The sequence below is a fragment of the Pelodiscus sinensis genome, chromosome 8, assembly GCF_049634645.1.
Source record: "Pelodiscus sinensis isolate JC-2024 chromosome 8, ASM4963464v1, whole genome shotgun sequence".
Lineage (NCBI taxonomy): Eukaryota > Metazoa > Chordata > Testudines > Trionychidae > Pelodiscus > Pelodiscus sinensis.
The window spans coordinates 39,129,847-39,157,195 of record NC_134718.1 but is presented as its reverse complement, the minus strand read 5'-3'; the positions used below and the strand labels follow the sequence as shown (position 1 = coordinate 39,157,195).

The following is a 27,349-nucleotide window of genomic DNA, read 5'->3' as shown; positions in this document are numbered from 1 at the left end:
ATCCTTGTATAAGACCTTCCATTTAACACATCAAGGTGATCTGAATTACATCATTTTTAAGTACTTGAATCTTTCAGTTTGGCCACGATGTCATTTTGTCAAGCACCCTGCAGAAACATGCTACTCTTCAAAAATTAAAGAAAACCAATACCACTATTCAAGTCATGAGGTGCTACTGAGAAGCGCTTGCTCAGTGTGTCAGAAACACGTGCTTTGTAACACATTCCCTCAGCAAATTTCAATTTCTAAAATTTAATTGGCTTGTAATAATCCTGTAAAATTAAAGTGTAACAGAAATAATCACAATCATAAGTTAATAGTCTTAAATGGAACTGCTTACAGTCATATATTCAGGTGTACAACATTATGTTAACGTTAGGAAGTGGCAGTTTCCAGTATTTCATCTCAGCCCATCCCCATGTCCATACACAAACTAGAAGGGAAATGGTAATTTTTAACAGTTTATATCTCATCAAAATATGAATGGAATTGTGTGGGACAAAGGAAAAGCCCTTCTCTAGTCTAAGGGCATTCCCCCTGCTGAATGCGCATATGAACTGATTTGTATATGTACTTCTGTTATAAATCTAAGATTATGTCAACCACATTAAATATAAAACATTGCAATTGCAAAGTAAACATAATAAATTATTTATTATTTGGCACCCCTATTCTCAGGAGATTCTCAGGAAATACCTTCAGAATGGAGCTCAAAGTACCATGTATATCCTAATGCTCACTTCCATAGAATAAATCTGAAAACTACCACTAGAGCATTTACCTTCCGAGAGCCACAAAGGAGTCACGTCTATTATGTACTTACTGCACTATCATGTTTTCTGATCTTCATGCCATTTTTCGGTTAAGTAAAGATAGCAGCAGCAGACTCCCTCCCTCCCGCAGTTCTCTTCTTCCCCATTAAAAATAATAAAGACCTCCTCATTCCTTCAGAAGGAATCTCACAGGCACCAACAATCTCTCTCTCTCTCTCTCTCTCTCTCTCTCTCTGGAACTATTAAAATGGGTTACAGGTTTGTTCTGAGACATTAATCTATTGTCTCTGAATGACTTGGTTCAATCAGTCTATCTCCAAAATTTAACCAAAAAGCAGGTTGGATTTGTGGAAAAAGAAGAGATTACCAGAGCTCCCTTGCTGCACAGATGAGAATCAGATGCCTTAATGGTTACAATGTTGATAGCCGTAATGTAAATTAAGCAGGAAAGAAAAGAGAGAATAAATCAGATAGAATTTTCCCCCCAGCTTATTACATCAGAATATTATTATTAAAGGGTGTGCACAACAATAGCATCTTTGTTGCCTCCCTTTATTAATAAGCATACTTTGGAAGGCTGTGATTTGCTTTCAAAGGGAACACCCAAACCTTGCAGCTAAAAGTTAGGAATATTAGCTATGAATACATTCACCTATACTTTCTCGCAGCTGCTGTCTCTGTCCACAACACACAATGGTTGAGTCTCAGTTCAACCTATCCAAGCTTAGGCCAACCTTTGGGATAATCCATAGTCCCAAAGGTCATGGTTTGCTACCTTTAGGGCTCAGTCAGATTCCCTATCCTTTGTGTCAAGCTGCTGCCAAAGATCCAGGGCTGTCACATGTTTCGCTTTGGAATAGCTGTGGTATTTGCTAACAGGACTGATGTTAGCCCTGAACCATCCTGAAGTGTTCAGACAGGACACTATCAGACAGAATAATGCAGGAATCCACTGTTTGGCCAGGCCTGCTTCACTCATAGAGTGATCTCCAGATGGCTGTGATTTTTCCAAAAATGCATTTCTGTATTTTAATGGTGAATGAAATGACGATTTTTTTTTTTAAATCCAAGGATGCATTTATGCTGAATAGGAAAAAAACATGGCAGGAAAAAAACTGGAAACCAGAAAAACCTGTTTAAGTATATATGACTGTTGCTTCTGCAATTTCAGGTCTAGTGGGAATAGGCCTATAATGCTTTCCTCATTTTCTTTATGCTCTCACCCATGAGACATCTGCCAGTTTCTTGCTTTTACTGCAGTCATGTGCTGTTCTGTTCACGATTCTGAGTGTCATGTTGAAGGGTCTGACTTCTTTATTGTTTTCCCAAATGTTTTTCTGAGTCACTGACTTTTTGTTTTTCCAGGTGCTTTCTTTTTCCAGGTAGTTTCCATAGTATTAGAATCATAGAAACATATGATCATAGAATTGGAAGACATCTCAGGAGATCGAGTCCAACCCTCTGCCCAAAGCAAGTTCACCCCCAACTAAATCATCCCAGACAGGGCTTTTTCAAGCCAGGACATAACAACCTCTAGGGATGAAAATTCCATCCCTTCCCTGTGTAACCCGTTCCAGTGCTTCACCACCCTCTTGCTGAAATAGTTTTTTGTAATATCCGATGTAGACTTCCCCCACTGCAACTGGAGACCATTGCTCCTTGTTCTGCCATCTGTCAACAACATCTGAGAACAACATCTCTCCATCCTCATTGGAACTTCCATTCAGATAATTAAAGGCTGCTATCAAATCACCCCCTCCTCTTCTCTTCTCAACAAGCCCAAAGCCCTCAGCGTCTCCTCATAAGTCATGTGCTCCAGCCCCCTAATCATTTTTGTTGCCTTGGAAGTTGTGCCGGTGGCAACCTTAAAGCATGGCCTAAATATCCCCATCCTCTTCTTACCATGTTTCAGTGGTTTGCACTACTTAGAATTTTTGATATTGCAAGAAACAATAACAATGGACTCTGAAGATCTTCTACCAGCAAGGTGTCACCATCACTGCACATCTTACTCTCTAGGCAGAGACAGCATCACTTAAGGAGTTTCTCCTCTTATTATACATTTTATAAATGTGCATCTGTCTCTCTGTGAGTCTGTTTGTTCAAGAACTCCTCCAACACAGTAAGAGCTAGGACCATCAAATTTGGTATGCAGCTTCCTTTTATCATAACTTAAAGCAAGATAAAGGTTTGGTTGTACAAGACAATGAGATGTGGAATGCAACTGTTTCTCATAAAATGGTAAGGGAGAGGTCTGATAGGAGGGACAGTTATACTGTAGAATGATCGCAGAGGGCCAGCAAGTAGCCAGAGATGGGGACTGGGACAGCTATAACCCCACTATGCAAAAAAACCCTTTTGTGCAAGATCCCTTATGCCTGAAAATAAGCGGCAGATAGCTCTTGCTCAAGAAGGGGGTTTTGTGCAAGAAGGAGCAGTGTAGACTAGCAAAAGCCCGTTGTGCAAAAATGGTGATATTCGTCACTGTGCCTCATTTGCGTATGTTCTTGCACAAGACTGGGCAATGTAGACTTAGCCCTTATGTGTAGGTAAGTGTCTCTCAGAAAGACTAAGATAAAGAGTTAAATGTGAATGTTTGTGACTTTTCCATTGCTAAGAAACTTTCCACCTACAATTAGCAAATGACAGATGCGCTTCACTACTAATAAAAATGTTACAGCCTCTTTTCAGTTATTCACATTAGGAGGGGGAATCAGCATTCTTGGCCAAGCTGTGACAATCTCTCCATTTTCTTCTATATTTTGTTCATAATCCTCCACCCAAAGGGAAAGAGAGACCATGAGTGAATTCATGGATCCATAGAAGCCAGTACAACCTTAGGAATCCCAAAAGGGACCACAGAGGCTTAGCCACCATGAAAAGACCATCGAACATCATCTTGCTCAAGAACATGGTTCGGGGCAATATTAAGGGCATGGAGGACTCAGAGGACAACTCCCACAAAGGACCTCACTGGTTCAAACAGAGGGAGAGATTATGGAACTGAAATTAAGTATCTCATTTTGATATTGATGACAAAAAAAGTCATTTCAATGTAAAACCATTATCTAATGGGCAAAGATACTAGGTTTTTTCTATCAGCTGTAATACCAAGTTTTTTGTCTTAACAATTTTAGATGTTATTAATTAAATTCACCTATGTAATTTGATCTAACATCACACTTAGGCTACGTCTAGACTACAAGCCTCTTTCGAAAGAGGCTTTTTAGAAAGAATTTTTCAAAAAAGCCTCTTTCGAAAGAAAGCGTCTAGACTGCAACCACTTCTTTTGAAAAAGCAAGCCACTTTTTCAAAAGAGAGCACCCAGGTAGTCTGGATGCTCTCTTTCGAAAAAGTTCTGTTTGCATTCAAGTACGCCGTTTTTTGAAAGAGCACTTTTGAAAAAAGGTGTTCTTCCTCGTAAAATGAGGTTTACTGCGGTCGAAAAAACTGTCACGTTCTTTCAATTTAATTTTGAAAGAACACGGCGGCAGTCTAGATGCAGGGGAAGTTTTTTCGAAAAAAGTCCTCTTTTTTTGAAAAAATCCTGCTGTCTAGACACATCCTAAGTAACTCTAGTCTAAATGAGACTTCTCTATTTAGACTCAATAAAGTCACTCAATAAGTCCATCCTATAAAATATTCATTGAAATCTGACTACTCACATGAGAAAATAGTTGCAAGATCTGAGAGCCATAGTTTTCCAATCTTTATAAAGGGGATCCTGAGACAGATCTACTTCTGAAAATATATTTGCTGGTTGCTGGTGACTCAACACTTTTTGGGGTGGGGAGTGTAACCTCCTTTTCGTCTCAGATCACACATATGTGCTAGTGACAGTGCTTAACATACTGCTGAGAGACATGCAGAAGCTATGGTGGTGAGGGTAATATCAGAACCAGAAGATAATTGAAATGTCCGGGGAATCAACAACATGTAAATAATATTAAATACTTGCCAACTGAATGCTTTTATGGTACTCATCTTGCTGTTCACTGTTATTTAAGTATATGTAGCAGGACTGAACAGAAAACAAACATACATTCCATTTTTTGGTCAGTTGAAATCTCAAAATTTGTTTTTGTGCTAGATAGAAACAAAAGCAGAGACCTTTTGAAACTGCATGAGAGCACAAGAAAGATCCTGAAAGAAAGCACCGCACATTGAAGTGAGAGGCCCAGGTTCAGCTATCTATCCTGCCTGATTTGGGGATAAAAGGTCTCCCTCTCTCTCTTGAAATTCAATGCTGGATCTAGGAAACTGTTCTGGAATTGGCACAAATTTTAATTCTTGGCAAATTTGCATTTTCCTATAAAAAAAATTTGTAGAACATAGCCATTCTAGAATAGTTATATTCGCGTGCTTAACAGCACTTTGTTTGAATGTTCTTTTCAGTAGGAACAACTATATATGCCACACAATTTATAATGACAGAGGTGGCAGGATGAAGCAATTAGGTGCTGGGACTAAAGCAATTTTTCTATTTTTGTAACTGATGTCTGAAGCCCAGAGGAGCTGGGGCTATGTACTGCTCAGCCTAGAGGTGTCAGGGCTCAGACCAGACAAGACCCAACACAAAGTAAGCACCGATTCCACATTATTTTTGTATGTCTGTATTAATTCTGATATGTTGTAACAACATACTGTGCGTTTCGGAAACAATAAAATAGTAATTAATGTAGTGCCCCCTTTTGCCTCCTTTAATTCCAATCTTCTTACAGAGAAGGTGCTACCCACCATAGTCCTGCTACCACACTAAGAGGATTCAGATGTCTGAACAGTCGTAACTTTTCTGATTGCAGTGTTAAAATGCAGCACTAGAGGGCTAATACCTACCACATCTATATCTCATATTTCTTTCTATCCAATCAAGAGCAGCCTTAAACTTCCCTGTCATTTACCAATCCCTTTTTCTTTGTTATGATTTTGAGAGTTTTAATACATATTTTACTCGGACTCATACTTCCCTTTGAGGATTTCTAGGCCCCCTGCAAAGTTAAATGTATACATCACAAAGCAAACAGACTGGCAATTATGTAAAAAGGAAAAGAAGTCATATTTCTGCTCTTTGCTAATGCAGACATATTACCGGCAGGTTGTGTCTGTCACCTTTAAAAAATTACCCTAAATTTGAAAGTAAAATGTAGACTTCTAGTCAGGGTCTGTCAGCAAATTCATTTATGAAACATCGACCTGAATTCTGTATTCATCAATCACATAGAATCACTTTAAATTGTTGGTAACAGGGCATTAGCATATAATGTTAATGCACAGTACATTAGATAGTAAAGTTTAATTCTTTTCTAGACTGATGACAGTTTATTAGGCAATAATATTTTTCTTTGTTTTGCATGTGAAGGTAGGTGATAGATGTCATTTCAATAATGTTTGTTCAGTGGGGCAGTTTCAGTATTGCTAATTATCATTGTTGTTCCCTATCTGCATTCGCTTTGACAAATTAATCCCTTGCTATGCTAACCCAGAATCACAGGTTCACACATATTTTAAAAAAAGGACACTTTGTGAGAGAGTTCAGGTTTTCCTGGATAAGAGCTTCTGATGTGTTACTTTTACTCCAAAATAATTGTTCACTAATTCACCAGGAATTTCTTTCAAACATCCATTTGAATACTGTACTAAAGTGGCATCCTTGCAGAATTTGGTTAACTGCCTACTGGAGCTTTGTTTAGTGTTAAAAGCATTTCTGGAAAATCATGCCAATCTAGACGCAGCCAGCGAGTTGGCAAGATGATAAGGACAGCACAATGCTGTCAGCTTGAAAAGTGATTTCAGCATTTCTGTGGCACTTCAAGATATTCCTTCTGTAAAAACAAAGATGACTCAATCAAAAGCTTTTGCTGTCAGATGAAAAACAAAATAATTTTGGAACCCAAACCTCCAAAACAACTTGCACAAGTTGGCCCAATGTCAGCCCGGAAGGTCTGAACTGAAGAGGGCTAGTTCACCCAAGAGTTTTCATCTTTGCTACATAGAGATTTGTCTTTCCACATCACAGCCTGTACACAAGAAGATATAAAGAAAAACTGGCTAAACCAGACTAGTCCTGCTAGAGTAGAAATCCCTGCCTGGAAACCCTTTTGGCGCAGTTCCTTCTGTGGGAGGAATCGGGGATTAGGATAGGTTCATTAGTGTGCATAAGGAGTGGGCAGGTTAATTGCAGTACAGGCAGTCCCCGGGTTACATCAATCCAACTTACGTCGGATCCCTAGTTACAAACGGGGGAAGGGGGGCGCAGCTAGTGTGGGGTGTCTTCCCCACTGTTGCCGCCTGCGGCGGCGCAGGGGGCACTTCCCCCCAGCAGACCAGGGAGACACGGAGCGGCTTTTCTCGCCGTGGAGGACGCGGGTCTGCTGGGGGGAACAAGACACCAGCCAAAAGGGGGCACCCCAGAGCGGAAAAATTAATTTCCTAGGGAACAGCAGGAGCACAGTCCCCACCTTGGGAGCAACAGCTCTTTCCCTCTTCAGCACTAGAGCTGCAAGTATCTTGTTAGCATCACGTGAAATTAACAAGTCCCTTCCAGCCTGGCAGAGGTGAAGCTGAAAAATTACCCAGTGGTGTGGGTGGGCAAGAATGGGGAGGAGCAGGACAGAAGGGAAGAGGGGATAAGCCCCAACCCCACACCCTGGCTGGAGCGGAGCAGGGTAAGCCTCGAGGGGATAGGTCTGGTTGCAAAGTGGGTGAGTGGACAATGAGGACCCACCTGTGGCTAAACTCCTGTTCCCATCACAGAATTTTTCTTTAAAATTAATCCTATGGATAAATTCACACACACTTCATAGGAAGGGATTTCCATTTTCTGCTCAGCAGAATACAACAGCAGCTTTGATTGTATCAATATTTCACTGTGCTCTCCAATGACTATTGATTACACTTAATACCCATTTCACTGAACCATCTGTAGCAAATTCTATTTGGAACCCTATGTGAGCTGGAGCTGCTAGAACAGAGGAGAGTCCAACAACATGAACAACATGAACAGCCAGAGGAGCAACTCAGAATCCGCGCAGCCAAATCTGGAGAAGCCCTGTAGTGAAAAGGGGGTATAGGGCAGTTTCCCCTCTCTCGTGGTTTTCCCACTCTCACAGCAAGGTTGTATGTGCTGATCTAGGGAGAGAACAAGAGACAGGCCCTTTTCCCAAACTATTGAGAGAACATTAAGGACATGTCTATGCTATGTAGAAGATTGATGCTGCTACAGTTGATCTTCCAGGGTTCGATTTAGTGGGTGTGGTATAGACTCGCTAGATCGAACTGAAAGAGCACCCCTGCTGACAGGGATGCAGTCTAGACATACCCTAGGAGAAGAGAGCATTTCTTTTGCTACTTTATTCAAGAGAACATACACAGAATTGGAGATAATATTTCCCCATGAATTATTCACCTTTCATCCTCTTCAGATAAATTCTAGAAACATCTGGCTAGTATCGACACAGATTAGGATTCCTTCATAAAACATATATAGAGGACTAAAGTTTTGTTTCTTGAAGACATTTATAGAAATTCTCATTGGGGATAATATGTATCTGTGCATGAAAAATGAAAGCCTGGAAAGATGCAACATAATACAGTGTCTTAAACATCTAATATGGTGCAGTGCTCAGTCCACAACTTCCCTTCGAGATTGTAGGTGGACAGAAATGTTGTGGAGAACAGAGCTTTCCTGCCTCTCACTTTTAACTACCATTTAGCATGGTTCATTACAAAATCATTCATCATATTAGCACTTTGGGGGATATTAAATGTTGATCCAGTGAGGAACTAAGTATTTCTGTAACTCCTATTCACTGAAGGATCCAGTTCTGAGTGCGTACACTAGGAAACATTGTCTGTTCACCTCACTGTGAGGTTTTGAAAAAAAAGTGTATAAGTTTAGTTAATTTTTCTTTATCTTTGTCTCTCCTTTATTGAGGATGTACAGCAGAAGAGGATATTCATTACACATTACATTTCCTTTCTTCTTGTGCAGATGATTCTCTTTTTTTGGACATTCCATCGTAGCAAAGGGAGATGATTACTTGATTGATAAATAGGTGATTTTTCTTCTCTACAAAATTTTAACTTAAGTGTGAAAGGAAGAGTCAAGACAAATTCTGAAACACTATCCATCAGTGCAGTATATTTGTTTTTAAAGAAGATATGGTTAAATAATGCAGTAAATATCAGAAACTCTAGCTGGCCCCAGTGGATTATATTTTTTACAGATGTATAATCTGGAAAGCTTGCTACATACACATCTGCCTGGCTCTGCAAGAAAAAATATTGTTACATAATATTAATTTTCTAAGTGAAGTAAGAATGATTACTTCTGGAGGAATTGTGGGTCACTGTGTGTGCACAGAATTCATGTCCCCTGCAGATTTCTTTGCTTCCCTGGAGAAATATGACTTCTCCCTGGGAAGCAAGGAGAAGCCACTGGGACTGCTATATACCCTTCCTGAGCAGTGCATGGAGGTTGGGTGCCCAAAGCAATCAGTAGAGATATAAATCACAAGGATCCAGGTGTTGTTGGTCAATCATGCATGAGAGACACAGACACACGCTATCCCTCTTGATTGCTATTGCACTATGCTCAGCACAGACTGGCAGGGCTTCAGGTTGTTTCTGAGGAGACAGGTGCAAGGCAGGCTGTGTCCCACAAGACAGAACATTATGTAGTAGCTTGCCTGCTGAGTGAGTTGTTCCCATTGTCTTTATGAATTCCCCCAGGACTATAAAACAAGTGTAAAAGTTTTAAGACTCCTTTACTCCTGGTATAAACAACAGTATGACTTCATAAGTGTTCATGCTGTTTTAGTGATTAGAATTAATGTAACTATTTAGACTGGAAAAATTTTCCATCTAAATATGCTATTTGCTTCTTCCTTTTCTGGAGATGTTCCAGGTTAATATATAATATACATTGTTAGTTTGATTCCCCAGTCCTTTCTTGCTCTTCAGATTCCTATAATGCAATACTAAGCATAAGACTGCATATATTTGCTGACTAATAACTAGAAATAAACAGTGAAACCTATTTAAATGAATATTAGGGAAGTCGGTCCTGGGATTTCCTCTAGTGTTCCCCACTCCCATTCTCCATTGTATTGTCATTTAAATATATTACCAAAGGAATTGACACCAGAGTGACTATGTTGGATTATTTTGACAAATAAAATAGGCAGAATTTTAAAATATTGTGCACAAAAAAATTAATTTTTGGTGCAGTTACCTCAGGAGTAAAATAAGAACAAAATTTCTACTTACAGTTAACATTCAACTCAGTTTGACCTAGTCATGATCTAGGCATGGGGGAACTTAATAGAGATTTTTTTCCCCCACAAAAACTTCAAATCAAAAACTTCACAAGAAATCCAGGAACAAAATTGGAAAGTCTAAAAACTGTATCCACTTCAAAAAGCCACATTCCCATCCCTCCTCCACTCTCCAGAAAAAGCCTGAGAGAACAGTTGGATCTTACTTCAAGTCTAGAAAATTATAATTTCTAGGAACTAAAATAGGTCTTCACAGACTGCCTGACTATCTGTACAAAAGGCAAGTGTAAAGGCAGCTAAGCCCAAAATGTGTTGTCATTATACAGCTAAATATTAGAAGTTCACTAGGTTTGAAGCATACCTAAGTCAAGCTCTTCATGAGCCTAAGATTTATGGTCTCTGGAGGAAAGCACAGGACACTTGGTCACACTTCATGGCTTCCACTCAAACAGAAAAAATAGGCTTTTTGACTGCTAATTACTGTGACGGGTGTATCTACCTCACATGAGCCCAACTAGGATTGGCCACACAACTTGTGCTGAAGAGGCCATGCCTCCTCACTCCTGCTAGACTGGTTCTAACTGAAAACAGGTAAAAACAGGGAACAGCCCTGCTCAGTCTGCGCTAAGGGACAAGGAGAGTAGACACATGTTGCTAGCTCCAGAGCTGCTGACTGCTGAGTTTGAAGATGTGGACTCCAAGTTGGAACTTGCCTTGACAGCAGAGGATAAGAGAGATGGGAGGTCTCTAATCCGAGGGAACAGATGGAGCAGGAAGCAAGGGTAGGGGTGCTAGGAATCAACTAATCATGTAGTCGAAGGAATTTCTATCAACTACACAATTGGTAGCTCCTGGACCCAGCATAAGCCGGAATGGAGCCAAGCTGGCTCAGTCCTGGGTTCGGGGTCCAGCAGCCTGTCTGTCAGTGGCTGGTGAGTTTGATTTGGGATGCAGCTTCCCAATGCCTCTCATTTAACTAACCCTACCCCCTGCCTTCCTGTCCTGACCCTGGCAGCTGAAGGCAACCTCAGCAAGAGCCTGCCCGTCGTGCACATCTTGGAGCCGGGAGAGGAAGCCAAAGGGCCACGGCAACCCTGGGCAGGTTGGCTAGCTAGGCTCCAAGAAGGCAGTGCTGGATCGACAGAGGGGTGCTTCATCTGTCTCTTTGTGTCCCCAGGCTTACCGGAGAGAAGCTGAAGCAGAGCCCAGACAGGAATCAAAGGGCCAGGGAGGGCAGACAGTGGAGGCCGGGCTGCTACCTGAGCTGTGCTCACATGGCGTGAGCTCTGCTTGGCCTTCAGACACTCACCCTGCTCTGCCCCAGTGACTGGCAAGCTCTACCAAGGGAGACTAACCTGCGGAGCACTACCAGCCTGGCCAGTTCGCATCTCCCTGAGCCCAGCCTGGGAGTGCCAAGCTCACCTGGCCACTATGCTCTGCCCCCTTGGGCTTCAGTTCTCGGCTCCTGGCCCAGCACTGAGCAGCCCAGGCCATTTCCCTGCTGACTGTGTGTGAGCAGTGCTCCCAGGAGAATGGTGCCAGCCCAGTGCATGGGATGGTCAGAGAGAGGAGCCATGGTTGAGCCACCCCCAGAGCAGCTGACTTATCCCAGGTCCTTGTGGGTTCCGGGTTCTTTCCTTCCACACCATACTGAGCGCAGGCCAGGGGAGGGATGCAAATAGAGTTGTCAAGTATTCGACTACTTACTTACATTCCTAATCAAGGGTAGGAAGTGAAACAAAAAACATTGAAATAGGAAACTAAGCCTGTATCCAAGCCAACCGGTTTCACAGTAGTTCAATTTCTGTAGCTTATTTCGAGTTAAGCCCTGCAGTGTAGGTGCACCCTTAGAATCACTCTATACCTGTCCCTTTTCCCTTCATTCCTTCTCCTTTTTACCTATTATTTTCCCCCTCATTGCTTGCCTTTCTTTCCATTTAGCGAATGCTTCCTAACAGAAGTTGTAATTAAAAACTCCCTGACAATGGATATCAGTTTTTCCTCTGCTAAGTGTTCTGTTCCTTTTCTCACCCTATTGTGTGTTTCGTATCTATTTAGATTGTGAGGTCTTCCAACTAGTCTACTATCCTGAGTCTGTATAGTGACTAGAACAAAGGGATCTGATCTTGACTGAAGGTAGGCGCTATTGTAATAAACAAGTCATAATAAGAAAAACAAAACTTGTGCACAACCCATGTGAATTTAAACATGCTCTACTATTGATCCTAGTCACCCTAATTATTTTGGAAACACATTGTGCTCAAAACTCTTCTCATTCACATAGCAATGGAGCTGCCAGGAAAGAGGAGAGCATATTTTGAATATATAGAGAATTTTTTTTCTGAGCCAGACTAAAAAAAGTACTTCATCAGGAAAGACAGGAAACAGATGAGACAAATTTAAAGGCCACACTTAGTTCTATACGCAAGCAATTCACCTTCTACGTGATGTTTAGCATGACACAGACTCACACAAATGCCATCCCAAACTCTACAACAATCTAAAGACCAAGTTATCTTATTGCATGTTAGATATTCATATTAAGATTCTGGTGCAAGGACTGTTTCTACCATAGCCAGCACTATCGGACCACAAACCCAACTGAGGATTTTGGGTACTAATGTATAATTTTTTTTATGACGACAGTATGTTGCACACTTCTGAAATTCAGAACCTATCTTATGCAGATCAGTAAACTATGATTGTTGCTTACGTACCACATTTAAGTTTTTCTCATTAAATCCTCCTAAAATAAAAAAGAGGGTTTGGATGCAAAGTCAGTCTATTAATGCAGTTCCGCACACCTTGGCAGTAAATGATTTCAGTTTCGCACTCACTAGACAGAATTCTTCTGATAGAGCCCAGAGGTTGGGACACTGTCTCCAAGAGGGGAAGCCCTGTAGGCATCACTCTCCATCTGAGTGGGGAATAAACTGAGATCATACAGAGAACACCAAGATGGGCCCAGGTAAACATGTATCTTAGAAGGGGTTTGATTCACACAGGGTGTTACTCATCCAGACGGCTGAATAGCCGAAAAGGCTGATGAACTCAGGAAGCGCGGGCACACACATTCGGCCTGACGGGGCACTAGTGGGAGGGAAGTGCCACCCCGTTACACCATGTTACTACTTTTTTCAATAAGCACTACAATTTTAGATGGTATTAATTAAGTTCATCTAAGGAATTTAATCTAATACCACATCTTTTAATCCTGGCCTAGATAAGATCTTTCTGTTTAAAGAGCTGTAGGTCTCCAAGACAAAATTTCCCAGTCTTTAGAATGGGGTCAGGATACAGAACCTATTTCTGAAAAAAAAAATTGTAGAATTTATAAATTTTATAGATTTATAAATTTTGAGAAAAGCTCCAAAATTGTTAGCTCTCAGTTCTTATTTCTGGGGGAGTGTACCTCCTCAAACTTTAAAGAGCATACATGACTAACTCTGCTCAAAAAGGGGGCTTTACAGGCATTTGGATGTTTGCCAGTGAAAAAGCTTTCAGGCTTGTTATTCCCAGAAAAATCAAATTTCAGGCATGGAAACAGCTAACAGAATAAAAATTGTTGAAAAACTTTTTAGTTTACTCATACCCACTCCCCAGTTTTGCCTAACCCTATTTCAAAATGTTTATCTTTCTATTATTGTACGATAAATGTGTTTCCATACATAATGTTCTTCACTGCCACCTGGGAAATGTACATATAACACACTATGTACATGTAGGCCACACATTCTAAATTTCCATTTATAACACTTTAATGAATAAATGTTATAAGAAAAGAGTAGTGAAATATGGAGGATTTTACATACCCTTAATATTCCCATAGGAAGAAATATCAGTTGTGTCAGAGGTGCTTTGTTTTTGTTAAATGCAGGAGCCAAGGCAAAAAATATTCTGATTTTCTGAGCCAGTTGAGGCATGGCTGAAAATGCAATAAATGCTGAGAAAGCAAAAAAGATTAATTACAGCACTCTTGAACGCAAGTTACAACATACAACAACCCAGGAAAAACAGGCAGAGCTGTGATTGTGCAGACACTGTTTGATTAAGGTAAATGTTAATCACAAATATCAATGTATATTTTGTTTGTGAGAAATCAGAGCTGATGTAGAAAGAAAATTCAAGATCATTCAGGGTAAACACAAACTAAAATGTGTGTCCATTAGCTGGAACTTTAGGCATCTGCTAATAAATTAAAGATAATATCTGCTAATTATAGTCAATCTTTTTCCATGTCAGCCTCTGAATTTGCTGAATAATAATAATTTCCATAGTATAAATTTCTGAAGCCTCCTGGATTTCTCTTCCACATTTCATTTTCATTTTTTTTAAAATTGACAAACAAAAAAAATCTAGTTAATACTTTGTTCCCTCCCTGTTTACAGCCTGGATCAGTTACAAGTAGTGGAAAGAAGGTTTGAGGTAAGTGGGTGCCAAGAACACACTCAACATTTAACAGGATGTGGAGGAGGAAGCGGAGGAGGACGAGCAGAACCTTAATATGACTACTTTGTTTATCCTCTTCCAGTCTTGAGATCTATAATCTCAAATTCTTGTACTTGGCTTTCTGTCCACTCAATTCCCAACCCAAAATTTTGGTCTCTCTCTTTCCCATGATTCTGTTAAGTTGGGAATGGCTCTCTCAACTGAGTGTAAACAGAGAGTAAGAATGCACCAGTTTTGACCAGTCTCCTGTTATAAATCCATGTGTATAATATTCACAGTGAAATAACAGTCCCAATCAAACCTTAACTATGCAATAGGGACAAAGACAAAACACATTTAATCATCTTCCAAATGAACCTATGGTACAGCCCTGAGAATACCCAATGTAGTATAGGTTCTGTTGTCCTGTTTTCTGCAGAATAAAGTCTATCAATGCTGGAAGATCATACATGGCCATTTCATGAAAGCTGGAACAGAAAAAGAGAAAGTTGCTTGAATAATCGAGTTGGAATTCCAGCTCCTTTGCAGCATTTAAATATAATTACTGAACTTCACGTCTCTGCATTATCAAAAATAAGTATACATTTGGATGTGGATTGTTTCTTTAGATACTTATTTTAGATTCATTTTGCTCTAGGTTGTTAATTTTGAGAAAAATTAACTTTATGTAAAAGTGAGACATAAGAGACCTGGGTTGAGATCGGTAGGAGGCAAGCAAGCTTTTTGGGGTTATTATTTTGTATATCTACCATACCTGATATTATGTCTCCTCTATAAATGAATAATCTCAGTCTTTTCTTCTTTTTGTAGGGAGGTCTCCCCATGCACAGAACCCAAGACCTTTCTTTCTGCTATATTCTTTGGAAGTAGTTTGACCACATTCAAATGTCTAGGTATGGACATTGATTTGTATTGTTGCCCCTATTTCCAACACCAATGCCTGCTCTTATGTTAGTTTTTCTCCTCTGTTGAGTAGTAGAATTCCAGAGTTTGGGCCAGGAGGTTTCCCATGCAGGAGAAATTAATGACTGAATCTGGGTATATTTTAAGTGTAACCTGATTTATGTCCATGTGTATTCTGATCCTGACATGAGATGGTCAAACAGCATGCAACGCAATCCCTTCTTCCAAGAAACTTAACTCTACAAGAGCGGCTAATCTCAGAATGCAATCCTGCCTACACCGAACCCTAGTGAAGCGCCCAGGTTTCTCTCTCATCTATCCCCAAACGGCCTCTACGCAAAACAACTTTGCCTAGCCAACACTAACACCAGCACAGCATGTCATTCCAAAAGTAAAAAACTTCTCATGCTAAAAAAAAAAAAAAAAAAAGAATTTTGAAGACTGTTGCAACAGTACTACCTGGGTGTGACTATCAATGTATTTGCCACACTATTCATTATGCATTTTAACCTTGTGTGTGATTTTTTTATGATTGCTGCTGAAAATTGAACCAAGGTTTTATCTGGCCCATCCACTGACACACCTGCAGTACTGGTGACAGGGATAAACCAAACCATGTGGCCCAAACAGCATGATGAGGTTTAATCGATACTTTTCCATCAATAAACTTCATCTCTGACTCCGTTGTCCAAGAGCTTGGGTGCATTGAGACTTCAGATGAAATCCCAGTGGTTCCAGTAAGAATGATTCTTACAATAAACTTTTTTATTTGAGAGAATAATAGAACAACATCCGTTGAGTGTGCAAACTAGCCCTGTCCAGCACTCCATACTACATTGGCACAGTCATGTCTTTTATATAAAAGAATGCGGGGGGAATATATAATATCCTAAAGATGAATGTATGAAGTCCTAATTCACTTTTAACCAAACCAATTTGCTCTAACTAATTATCTATAGCAGTGGGGTCCTACACGCTAGCCACTAACCACATGTGGCTGTTTGGCTGGTTGAGTGTGGCTAGTTTGCTATAGCAGGGGCTACTTCTTCAGAACTGGTTGAACACCACAGATTTACAGCTTAGTAACTAACAGTGGACAGAACTGGATTGATCCGAAGGAGGGCATGCTAAATCTATTTAATTTAAAGAGAATGAATCATGACTTGATTGCAACCTACAAGCTTCTACAAGGGAAAGAAATATTGAATAAAGGGCTCTTCAGTCTGGCAGACAAAGTTTTGGGACTACAAAATAATCTTTCCCTGGGGAAGTTTCTTCCTAAATCAAGCCCTAAGTGTCAGCATTTATGTGCTGAAGCATGAGGGTGTATACACTGCTGCATATACTGCATATGCATATGCTGCATATACTGCTGGCTGGGTGCTGGCAGACTTGCAACTGGCACAAGCACCGTAGCCAGACCGTGGCCCTTTAAGGGCTCTGGGGCCGGGAGGGGGGCAGAAAAGTTTCCCTGGCTTGGCCCAGAGTGGCCACCAGGGCAAGCTGGGAAAGGCTAGCCTTCAACTAGTTTGAATTAAGTGGCTACACAGCCCTTAATTCGAACTAGGTGTTAGTCCTCCTAGAATGAGGTTTACCTAGTTCGAATTAAGCGCTCCGCTAGTTCGAATTAAGTTCGAACTAGCGGCTTGTATGTATAGATGCTATGAAAGTTAATTCGAACTAACGGCTGTTAGTTTGAATTAACTTTGCAGTGTACACATACCCCCATTTTACAAGCTGGTAGAACGATATAAGATTCCCCCTCTGGATGGTCTGCAGGTGCCGAATGACAGTCACATTTCAAATCAGGAAATGCAATTAAAATAAGTTTTATTGCCATGGGAATAACTATAACAAATACCACAAAAATACAGCACTGAGTATACAGATTAACTGAATCTCTTCTGTGGATGGCATTAACAAAATCAAACTGGACTTATCTAAGAATACAGATCTTAGTTACCTATCAGAATTTCATACTCACGAGTTCTTTTCCTCCAAAGGCTGGGCGTGGAAGGACCAGCCTTCCTTCACCTGAGAAGCCTTGGTGCAGGTGGAGTATGAGATACTCAGAAGCAAGACTTAGACAGAATAAATGAAGCAAGACAGAAGTAAAAAGATAGAAAAAGAATAGAACTTAGTTTCTGACCTCGATAGAGAGAAGAGTATACATTCCAGAGTGGGCTTTAGCAGCGACAACTGCAACAGCCTGACTTCCTTAATCCCTGGGTTTATATTCCCCTTTTGGTGCCAAAATGTCCCAGATGTCCAACCCCTTAACCAAAGTTGGGCCTGGCACCCTAAGATATCTGGGTACCTATATAGGTGGGTACCTATAGATATAGGTGGGTACCTTTAATTGATTGGAAGAGATATTGGGAGTAGGGGGGTTGATTAATATGCATAGGAGAAGACGTGAGATCTTCTTGGACTGACTCCTGGAATAGAGAAAAGAACGGGAAGCATTGCAGTTAGGTGCAAGAAATCTGTGCGCTTCAGTCTGTGGGGTGTGCAGATTCAGTTTGCTGGAGTTTGCAGATTCTGTTTATGTTTGTTCAGGCCAAATTGAGTAACGGTCTCAAAGTAACCGTCAAACTAACTGCAAAGGCCTTTAATAATCTTTACACCATACATATCTTAGAAAATAACAATGGAAATAAGAAATAAATCTTAACCCTACTTCTGCTAAAGCTGGGTCATATAAGACAAATACATTTAATCCTGTAGGCATCTTGCATTACTAGCATACTATTAAAAATATGTCAAGGAAAGGATAGGATAGGAAAAATATATCTTAGCAGTCTACACACCCAAGAGCAACTCTTTCAAAATTATCACAGTAAAATGTTCAAAATCATCTGGCGCACAAACTCAAAAGTGAGTTTTTCAGAAGCAACTAGCCAAACATAGTTACAGTTAGCAGTGTTCCCTATAAGCTGCCCAGCTTCATAGATGATTAATCAGCCCCATCCAGTCAAGACACTCAGGGCTCCCTGCAGTTTAGGGGGAACACTGACAGCATCCATTTAAAGCATTTTAGCTACAGAGTTTGACAGCAGCAAACACTGGAAACAAATTAAAAAATTAAAAATATTACAGCCATCCCTAAGATGCTTCTGTTATTGGAGTGGTTTTTAGTATGTAAGTATTTTCTATTCTATTATTTCATGTAAGCAGTAGTGAACAATACAAGTTGAACCTCCTAAATCTGGGACTCTCTTGTCCAGCAACATCCATGGTCCGGCACAATCATGGATGTTGGTGGACCAGAGAGCTCTGGCACCCAGGAGTTTGAGCCAGTTGGGAGTACAGCAGCGAGGAGCCCCACCATCGGGATTGCTGCGCCCCCTCCCACGGGGCCCCAGCTAGGCAAAGCGGGACAGCTGCAGAGCCCCAACCCAGCGCGGCAGCAGTGGGGCAGTCGCGGAGCTCCAACCCCTGAAAGCCCAGCCAGGCAGGACAGAAGTGGAGCCTGTCCCCAGAGAGCCCCAGCCAGCTGGTAGAAGCAGGCCAAAGCCAAGTCCTGGAGCAGCAGGGCTGGAGCAGAGCCAAACCAGAGGAAGGGGCCGTGTCCTGGAAGGCAAAATTCCCTCATTTGGGACCGGTCAGGTCTCAAGGATGCAAAACCAGGGAGAGCCAACCTGTATAACTAAGACTGAAATGTAGCATCTAACTCTTGATAACTCTCAGACACATTTGTTTTCCACTAGAATTTGTTTTATCCCATAGATGATTGTTACTGAAAACATCTTTAGTTCTCCATGTATGTGTGTGGCAATGGAGGAAAGAAATGTTCTCAGATTCCTATGCATGTACAAATGTTCTGACTGCTTTAAAAGGCAGACACAATTTTGTTCAAATGTAGCTAGTCTCTTAAGGCTGCGTCTAGACTGGCAAGTTTTTTTGCAAAAGCGGCTGCCAGCTGTCTACATTGGCCGCTTCAATTTGCGCAAGAACACTGACGATCTAATGTAAGATTGTCAGTGTTCTTGCGCAAATACTATGATGCTCCCGCTCAGGGATAAGCCCTCTTGCGCAAATGTATTTGCGCAAGAGGGCCAGCGTAGAGAGGGGAGGACTATTTTGCGCAAAAAATCCCTGATGGTGAAAATGGCGATCGGGGCTTTCTTGTGCAAAACCGCGTCTAGATTGGCACGGATGCTTTTCCGCAAAAAGTGCTTTTGCGCAAAAGCATCCATGACAATCTAGATGCTCTTTTCTGCAAATGCTTTTAACGGAAAAACTTTTCCGTTAAAAGCATTTGCAGAAAATCATGCCAGTTTAGACATAGCCTTAGGATTTAATAAACAAAATAAAGTTTTAAAGTATTTAAAGTTTTTAAATGATGTACAGTCTCAAGAAATTCACAGTTTAAACAATAATGACCAGGATTCTCCTTTTGATTTTGGAGTCTGTTTTAAGTGTTGTGATAAAGTAAAATAAACTTTTATGTCTTGGAATTAAGTTTTTGGCAGAAAACTAATATTGATTCAATGTTAATATAGGCTACATGTTAATATTGTGTCTTAACATAATAACGGCCATACTGGGTCAGACCAAAGATCCATCTAGCCCAGTATCCTATCTGCCGACAGTGGCCAATACCAGATACCCCAGAGGGAGGGATCACAAAAGGTAATCCTCACGTAATTCCTCCCCTGTCTCCCACTTCCAGAGAAAAAAAATCCTCATTGAATTGAGCATCAGATAGTAGAATCCTGTAATCATCACTTTGGCTTGCTATTTGTTATTCAAGAGTATAATATTAGATTCTTTCTGATCCTCATATGAAACAAAAAGATTCATTTAATAATTTGAACATTTAAAGAACTTTATTTTTATTGAATTCAAAAGGTACGTAAATGGAGATAATAGATTACAAAGGAGTTTTATTTAGTTAATGGCACACACCAGCTCAACAAATAGGGTACGTCTAGACTACAGGCTTTTGTCGACAGAGGCTTTGTTGAAAAAGAGCATCTAGACTACAGCCAGTTCTGTCAACAAAGCAAACTGTTTTTTCAACAGAGTCTAGACACTCTCTTTTGAAAAAGCACAGTGTGGATGTAATAGCGCCTTTTTTCGACATAACTCTGTCAAAAAAAGGCGTCATTCCTCGTAGACTGAGGTTTACCACCATCAACAAAACTGCTGCGTCCTGTCAACTTACTGTTGACAGAACTCGACGGTAGTGTAGGCACAGGTATAGTTTTGTCAACAAAAGTCCACTTTTGTCGACAAAACCCTGTAGTCTAGACACACATATAGAACAATCTCCTTATAATAGCCTTTTTTCCCCACTGACTTCTGCTTCAAGGAAAGAATGAAAAGACATGCCTATTGGATCTTTTCATGGTGTGTATTGGAAATTACTGGTATTAGAGAAGAATATATTTTGGTCATGAGACAGGAATATTGACTCTGACTCTAGGTGAAATTAAACCTGGCCCATACCCTCATCTGCATTAAAATCAGTGTAGTTCCTTAGACATCAAAGGAATTACATATTTAAAATTAAGTAACAGCTTTTCTGAATTTGCACACTATTATTGCATGTCTTGTCTAGCCCCATAATCAGTTGTGACCTATGCATTTAATCCATTGTATAGAAAAGTCATCAAAATATGATTCGTTTCATTTATGACACTTACTTTTGAAAGAAGAAGACTTAAATACTTGTGTGGGGTGTTTTAAAAATGTATGTTGTGAGTTTGATTACTTTCTTTGACTTTGCTAACCTAATGTTTAAGATAATTAATAGAATCTCATTAAAGTACATATAAACCATTTTGGCCAAATACTTTTGTAGTTCACTAAAAAAAACAAGATAGATATCAACAGAAATTAATCAAATCGTCGCTCCTACAGCCACAGTATTTTCATTGATTTTTCTTCATCAAATCAAGGATTTCAATATACATGCGCTTAGGTGCATCAAGGCCCCAGATGAAATCAAGATGGTTCCAATCAGGAATGTCCTTGAAGTAAACAAGATTGGTGACTTGTTGGAGCAATAGGGCAACATCCCTAGGGTCAGAAAGCAAATCATTTCCACCACTCCACATCGCAGTTGGCACTTGCATGTCTGTCACATTGTATAAGGGAGGATTAACCTTTAAAAGAAGAGTTGATAAAAGAAAAGTTTCATGTTATTAGAGAAAAATAACAACAACTTTATAATGATTCGTTCTAGTTCTGGAAAGGATAGTACTGAGGACAAGGGAGCTGTCAATCAGAAGTTTTGAATTTCCTCAGAGTTTGCATTTGATTTTTGAACCAGAAAATTCATTGCATCATTTTGGGACATAAGTTTTCCTAATTTTTTTAAATAATCAGTAACATAAAATGAACATTAATTTTAATATGCAAGGTTAGACATTCTAGCTGGAAGAAGAGACTAACTAACTGATTCTATTTTCAAATATATTTTGAATTTGGTTCTTAAATTATCTTCCCTCTCCTCTCCATTTTTTTTAAATACGAGAAATTTTTTTTCCTCATACCTGATCATAGTGCACATAGTTGGACAGGATTCCCCAGTCATAAGCTTTAAATTCACCACTTTTAATTGCCTAGATTAAAACATTAAAATCAAATGTACATAGTTTTAATGAACAACATTAGCATAATTGTGAGGGAAAGATAGGTTCATTACTTCATATGATTGCAGTTTTTTTCCACCTGTAGAAACTAATAATTCCAACTGCTTTAAAAATCTGAGGGGTGAAGTATAGGCAGACAGCAGTTGAAGGAAAACAAGGTTATCACATATATTCTGAGGTAACTGTAATGAATGGAAGAAGCACCACGCGTGCTCTACAACAGACATATAGCCACAAGCGGATGTGGTTACACCATGTCTACTACACCTCTATAGTGTCCCTTACCAAAGACTTTTAAGTAAAGTAAGTTGTCATGGGATAAGAGGGAAGGTCCTTTCATGGACTGATAACTGGTTAAAAGACAGGAAACAAAGGGTAGGAATAAATGGTACGTTTTCAGAGTGGAGAGAGGTAACTAGTGGTGTCCACCAAGGGTCTGTCCTGGGACCAATCCTATTCAATTTATTTATACATGATTTAGCGATATGTTTACAGTGAGGTAGCAAAATTTGCAGATGATACCAAACTGCTCAAGTTAGTTAAGACCAAAGCAGACTGTGAAGAGCTTCAAAAAGATCTCACCAAACTAAGTGATTGGGCAACAAAATGGCAAATTAAATGTAATGTTGACAAATGTAAAGTAATGCACATTGGAAAAAATAATCCCAACTATACATACAATATGATGAGGACTAATTTGGCTACAACTAGTCAAGATAGAGATCTTGGAGTCATTGTGGATCATTCTCTGAAAACATCTACTCAGTGTACAGCGGCAGACAAAAAAGCAAGCAGAATGATAGGAAACATAAAAGGGATAGAGAATAAGACAGAAAATGTCTTATCACCTCTGTATAAAAACATGGTACGCCCACATCTTGAATACTGCATACCAATGTGGTTGCCTCATCTCAAAAAAGATATATTGGCAGATTAAAAAGACTTTTACTTTCCAGGTTAGAAAAGAGGAGACTGGGGGATATGATAGAGGTCTTTAAAATCATGACTGGCATGAAAAAATGTGAATAAGTCATTTACTTATTCCCACAATATAAGAACTAGGGATCACCAAATGAAATTAGTAGGCAACAGGTTTAAAACAAACAAAAAGGAGTTTTTCTTCACTCAGCGCTCCTTGCCAGAAGATGTGATGAAGGTTAGGACTTTAACAGGGTTCAAAAAACAGCTATATAGATTCATGGAGGTTAGGTCCATCAATGGCTATTAGCCAGGATGGGTAGGAAAGCTGTCCCTAGCCTCTGTTTGTCTGCAAATGGGTGACAGAAGAGGGATAACATGAGGATAACCTGTTGTGTTCCCTCCCTCTGGGGCATCTGGTGCTGGCCACCGTCCGCAGACAGGATACTGGGCTGGATGGACCGTTGGTCTGAACCAGTATGGCCGTTCTTATATATTTTTATACAACATCCATCCATCCACACACACACATATGTTCACACACACACATATGTACACACACACAGGGCATGACAGACAGAAAAAAAATGATATTTTGTTTTCCCCATTCCCATTAAAGTGTGTGGGCTGGCATCTTACTCAAGGAAAGAGAAACCTAAGGCCTTGTCTACACTTCCACAGTAAGTGCACCTAAGTTGTGCTATTCAGCTATATGCGAATAATGTAACTGAAGCTAATGTATCTTATGTCAATTTACTGTAGTATCTATACCAGTGTTTCTCAACCTTTTTTTATAAAGTACCCCTTTAAAAAATATTATAAGTACCCCCAGTACCTACAGTTTTCAGACACACAACATTTTTTTCTAGCATTGCAACACATTTGTTTAAACAACTTAATCGTAGCCAGGCGGGCAATGAAATTTTTGGGTGTAAAAAGTACAAAAATAATAAAGCGCTGTAAAACTTAAAACAAAAATTCAGTTTTCTCCAAATTTCAGTTGAATTGACGTACCCCCCAGACTTCTCTTGAGTACCCCTAAAAGTACTCATACCACTTGTCTATACCATAGTACTTGTACCACTGGCCTATACCATGTCTATACTACAGTATATAGAAACACTGGTCTATACCATGTTGTGTCAACTGGAGAAACTCTCAAGTTGACTTACCTTACTCTTTTCATTCTGGTGGACTACTGGAGTTGACCAAACAGTGCTCTACTGTTCATTTAGCAGGTCATCCCCAGACCCACTAACTCCATCCCCACTAAATTGATCACAGCAGCTTCACACTCAGGTAACTGTAGACACGGCCTTAATAGCAGCGCTGCCCTGTAAAGTTGCTGTACATATAAGATATTTTTAAGATACTGACAAGGGTCTGGTTTGCAAAATATACTATGTCGTGCCATTAAAAATAGGATTAATTTCTTTATGAAACAATGCAATCTGGATTGGAAATTTATTCTGAAAATACTTCAATGTCATTGTAAAGTTCTCTTTCCATGTACAATGCCATCTAGATTGATAGTTTATTCTGAATGCCAGTGTTTCCTGACAGAATAGTATGGAAGATTGAAAATGGATTGATGGCCAAATACCACATATTACTGTCACATTATGATTAAAGAGCACTTTAGGTTTCTGAAATTCTACCTGTTTCCAATGAATCATATTTTGTATGGATGTTCCAGCTGGGGAATGTGCTGTATACACATTTACTCGGCTCTGAAAAGAAACATTTATATTTCACAAGAAGTTTCATTTTGGAAATGGCTCCACTTATTTATTTATCACAAATCAATGCAGATAATTTCAAGAAAAAAATCAGACTTTCAAAAAAAATACCCAAGAAATAACCGTAGATTATACGTACCATATTTAAGTTCTTCTCATTAAATCCACACAGCACAAACAGAACATTACCACAAATCTCTGCTAATATATCCTGTCTGCAAAATGAATTAGCAACCACTTCACCAAAATAATTGTGGGGTAAGAAATCTTTATCGCCAAATAAAATCTGTAAAATGACAACAAAAATTATTTATTACAGTTACACAAATCGGAAATGAAATCTTCCCTTCCCTCTATTAATACTAGGACTCAGATGTCATATAGGGGACATGTAGTGTTCAATGTACATTTAAATAAATCAAGTGAGGTTGGTTCTACCACTTGGAAGGCAACTCCCTAGTCCAAAAGTCCTCACTGCTAAGAATTCTTCTTTTAGGGTGTGTCTAGACTACAGAGTTTTGACAAAATTATACCTGCATCTACACTACCGTCGAGTTCTGTCAACATAACATCGACAGAACTCGGCAGTTTTGTCGATGGTAGTAAACCTCATTCTACAAGGAATAACACCTTTTGTCGACAGAGTTCTGTTGACAGAAGGTGTTATTACATCTACACTGTCCTTTGCGTCTACACTGTTATGTCGACAAAGTGGCTTGCTTTGTCGACAGAACTGGATATAGTCTAGACGCTCTTTGTCGACAAAACCCTGCAGTCTACACACAACCCTACATGCAATAACACCTTCTGTCGACAGAACTTTGTTGACAGAAGGCATTATGCCTCGTAAAATGAGGTTTACCAGCGTCGACAAAACTGCTGAGTTCTGTCGACGTTATGTCGACAGAACTCAGTGGTAGTGTAGATGCAGGTATAGTTTTGTCAACAAAAGTCCACTTTTGTCGACAAAACTCTGTAGTCTAGACACACCCTATGATTCTATGACATTCTCTTGGAAAAAGTTATTGGCATTATTGTGCCAGATCAGGCTAGTGGTCCAACTAATCCAGTTACTGGTCTCTGCAGTAACACAGGCTTCAGAGGAAGATACTAAAACTCTCTTAATGGAGAATCATGCCAGTGGGGGAAGTAACTTCTAGACTCATGCCAACTCATGATTAGTTTATGACCTGATGCAATAAGACTGATATCCCTTATTTTGTATCCTACCTAGAATAACTGGATATCCTTATTACCCATAGAAACATCTAAAACTTACTTGGAATGCTGCTAAACCTTTTCAATTCACAATTTTAGATTTGATGCCCTTTAGTTTTACTGACTGCTATCTTTTTCTTGTATTACGAGAAAGGGTAAGTAGTAATGCTTTGTTACTACCTCTACACCATTTACTATTTTATGCGATTCTCATTTCTCCTTTTATTCATACACTCTCTGATTAGTCCAAGATTTTTTCATTCTCCCCTGGCACTGAAGTCTTCCTATCCTTCTAATTGGTTTTCTAATTCTGCCATATCATACTGTAAGGATAAATTTTGGCACAGTAAACACAGATTATGGATTAAGATATGGGACTAGCTTTAACTCTGGCGCAGGATGTATACTAAAAATAATTGAATATTATAAGGCTTTCCTTAACTCATTTTAGAATCCTCACCAAAAATTCCTACTAACTTTGGCAAATTCTGTCTGAAGAAATCACATACCTTGATAACTGAATTGGGAAGCAATGCAAGCTTTGTCAATGGGGATTTGGCATATTTAACTGTGGCTACAGGAGCTAAGGCAAAGTACATTTTGATTCTTCGAGCCAGCTGGGGCATGGTTGAAAATGCTATGAAAGCTGAAAATGAAGAAAGAGATGTCCAAGTTATGACTGTGGAGCTAAAACACGTTTATTTTTTGTAAAAACTATTTACAAACTGTAATCAGAACATACATTTTGAAAATTTTTAAAGGATCAATTGGAAACACAGGGGCTACGTCTACATTGGCATCCCTTTCCGGAAAAGGAATGCTAATGAGATGAGTCAGAATTGCAAATCCACGGGGGATTTAAATATCCCCTGCGGCATTTGCATTTACATGGCTGCCGCTTTTTTCCGGCTTAGGGATAAGCCGGAGAAAAGCACCAGTCTAGACGCAATTCTCCGGAAAATAAGCCCTTTTCCGGAGGATTTCTTATTCTTGAAAGTAGGAATAAGAAATCCTCCGGAAAAGGGCTTATTTTCTGGAGAATCGCGTCTAGACTGGCGCTTTTCTCCAGCTTATCCCCAAGCTGGAAAAAAGGCAGCAGCCATGTAAATGCAAATGCCGCGGGGGATGTTTAAATCCCCCGCGGATTTGCAATTCCGACTCATCTCATTAGCATCCCTTTTCCGGAAAGGGATGCCAATGTAGACGTAGCCAAGCTGTTTTTAATATAAATATTTTGTAGCGGCATTTGTGGGCCACACCTTGAAGTGATGAGCAAGGGAGCAATTTTCAAAAGACTCAAAAACCAGCAAGTTCCCTTTGAAGCTTGAGCATGAGATTATGACACTTGCAGTCTGAAACTTTTTTCATGTGAATTTAACTTGAATGTAATGCCTTTCCCTTGCTTAATGGAACACTGTGTTAAAACAAAGTTTTGATGATTTGAAAGTAGCATCCTGAGTGTGCGTTTTAGA

General features: G+C 39.8%; 2 protein-coding genes across 8 annotated transcripts in view; both read right to left on the bottom strand.

The window, feature by feature from the left end:
• The window catches only part of LOC102463807 (lipase member M-like), a 49,649-nt gene extending 35,578 nt beyond the window's left edge, over nt 1–14,071 (bottom strand). Inside the window, exon 1 of one of the 4 annotated variants that reach the window (XR_012905623.1) lies at nt 824–926. Coding sequence is in view for 1 of the 4 variants with exons in the window: in XM_075935091.1 (XP_075791206.1) it covers nt 824–834 (11 nt within the window). In the remaining 3 variants the exon portion in view is untranslated. Of the gene's footprint in view, nt 1–823; nt 927–1,140; nt 1,263–13,860 lie in introns of those variants that run through there. The other 3 variants (XM_075935092.1, XM_006121484.4, XM_075935091.1) reach the window with 3 other exon arrangements.
• A 2,780-nt stretch (nt 14,072–16,851) lies between these two features.
• LOC102457693 (lysosomal acid lipase/cholesteryl ester hydrolase-like) overlaps nt 16,852–27,349 on the bottom strand; it is a 136,957-nt gene continuing 126,459 nt past the window's right edge. For all 4 annotated transcript variants that reach the window (XM_075935088.1, XM_075935087.1, XM_075935086.1 and 1 more), the window contains 5 exons: nt 26,387–26,523; nt 24,799–24,945; nt 24,579–24,650; nt 21,904–21,972; nt 16,852–21,513 (listed from right to left, as the gene is read on the bottom strand). In XM_075935088.1, the coding sequence (XP_075791203.1) occupies nt 21,280–21,513; nt 21,904–21,972; nt 24,579–24,650; nt 24,799–24,945; nt 26,387–26,523 (659 nt within the window). In that variant the 3' untranslated portion in view covers nt 16,852–21,279. The remainder of the gene's footprint in view (nt 21,514–21,903; nt 21,973–24,578; nt 24,651–24,798; nt 24,946–26,386; nt 26,524–27,349) is intronic.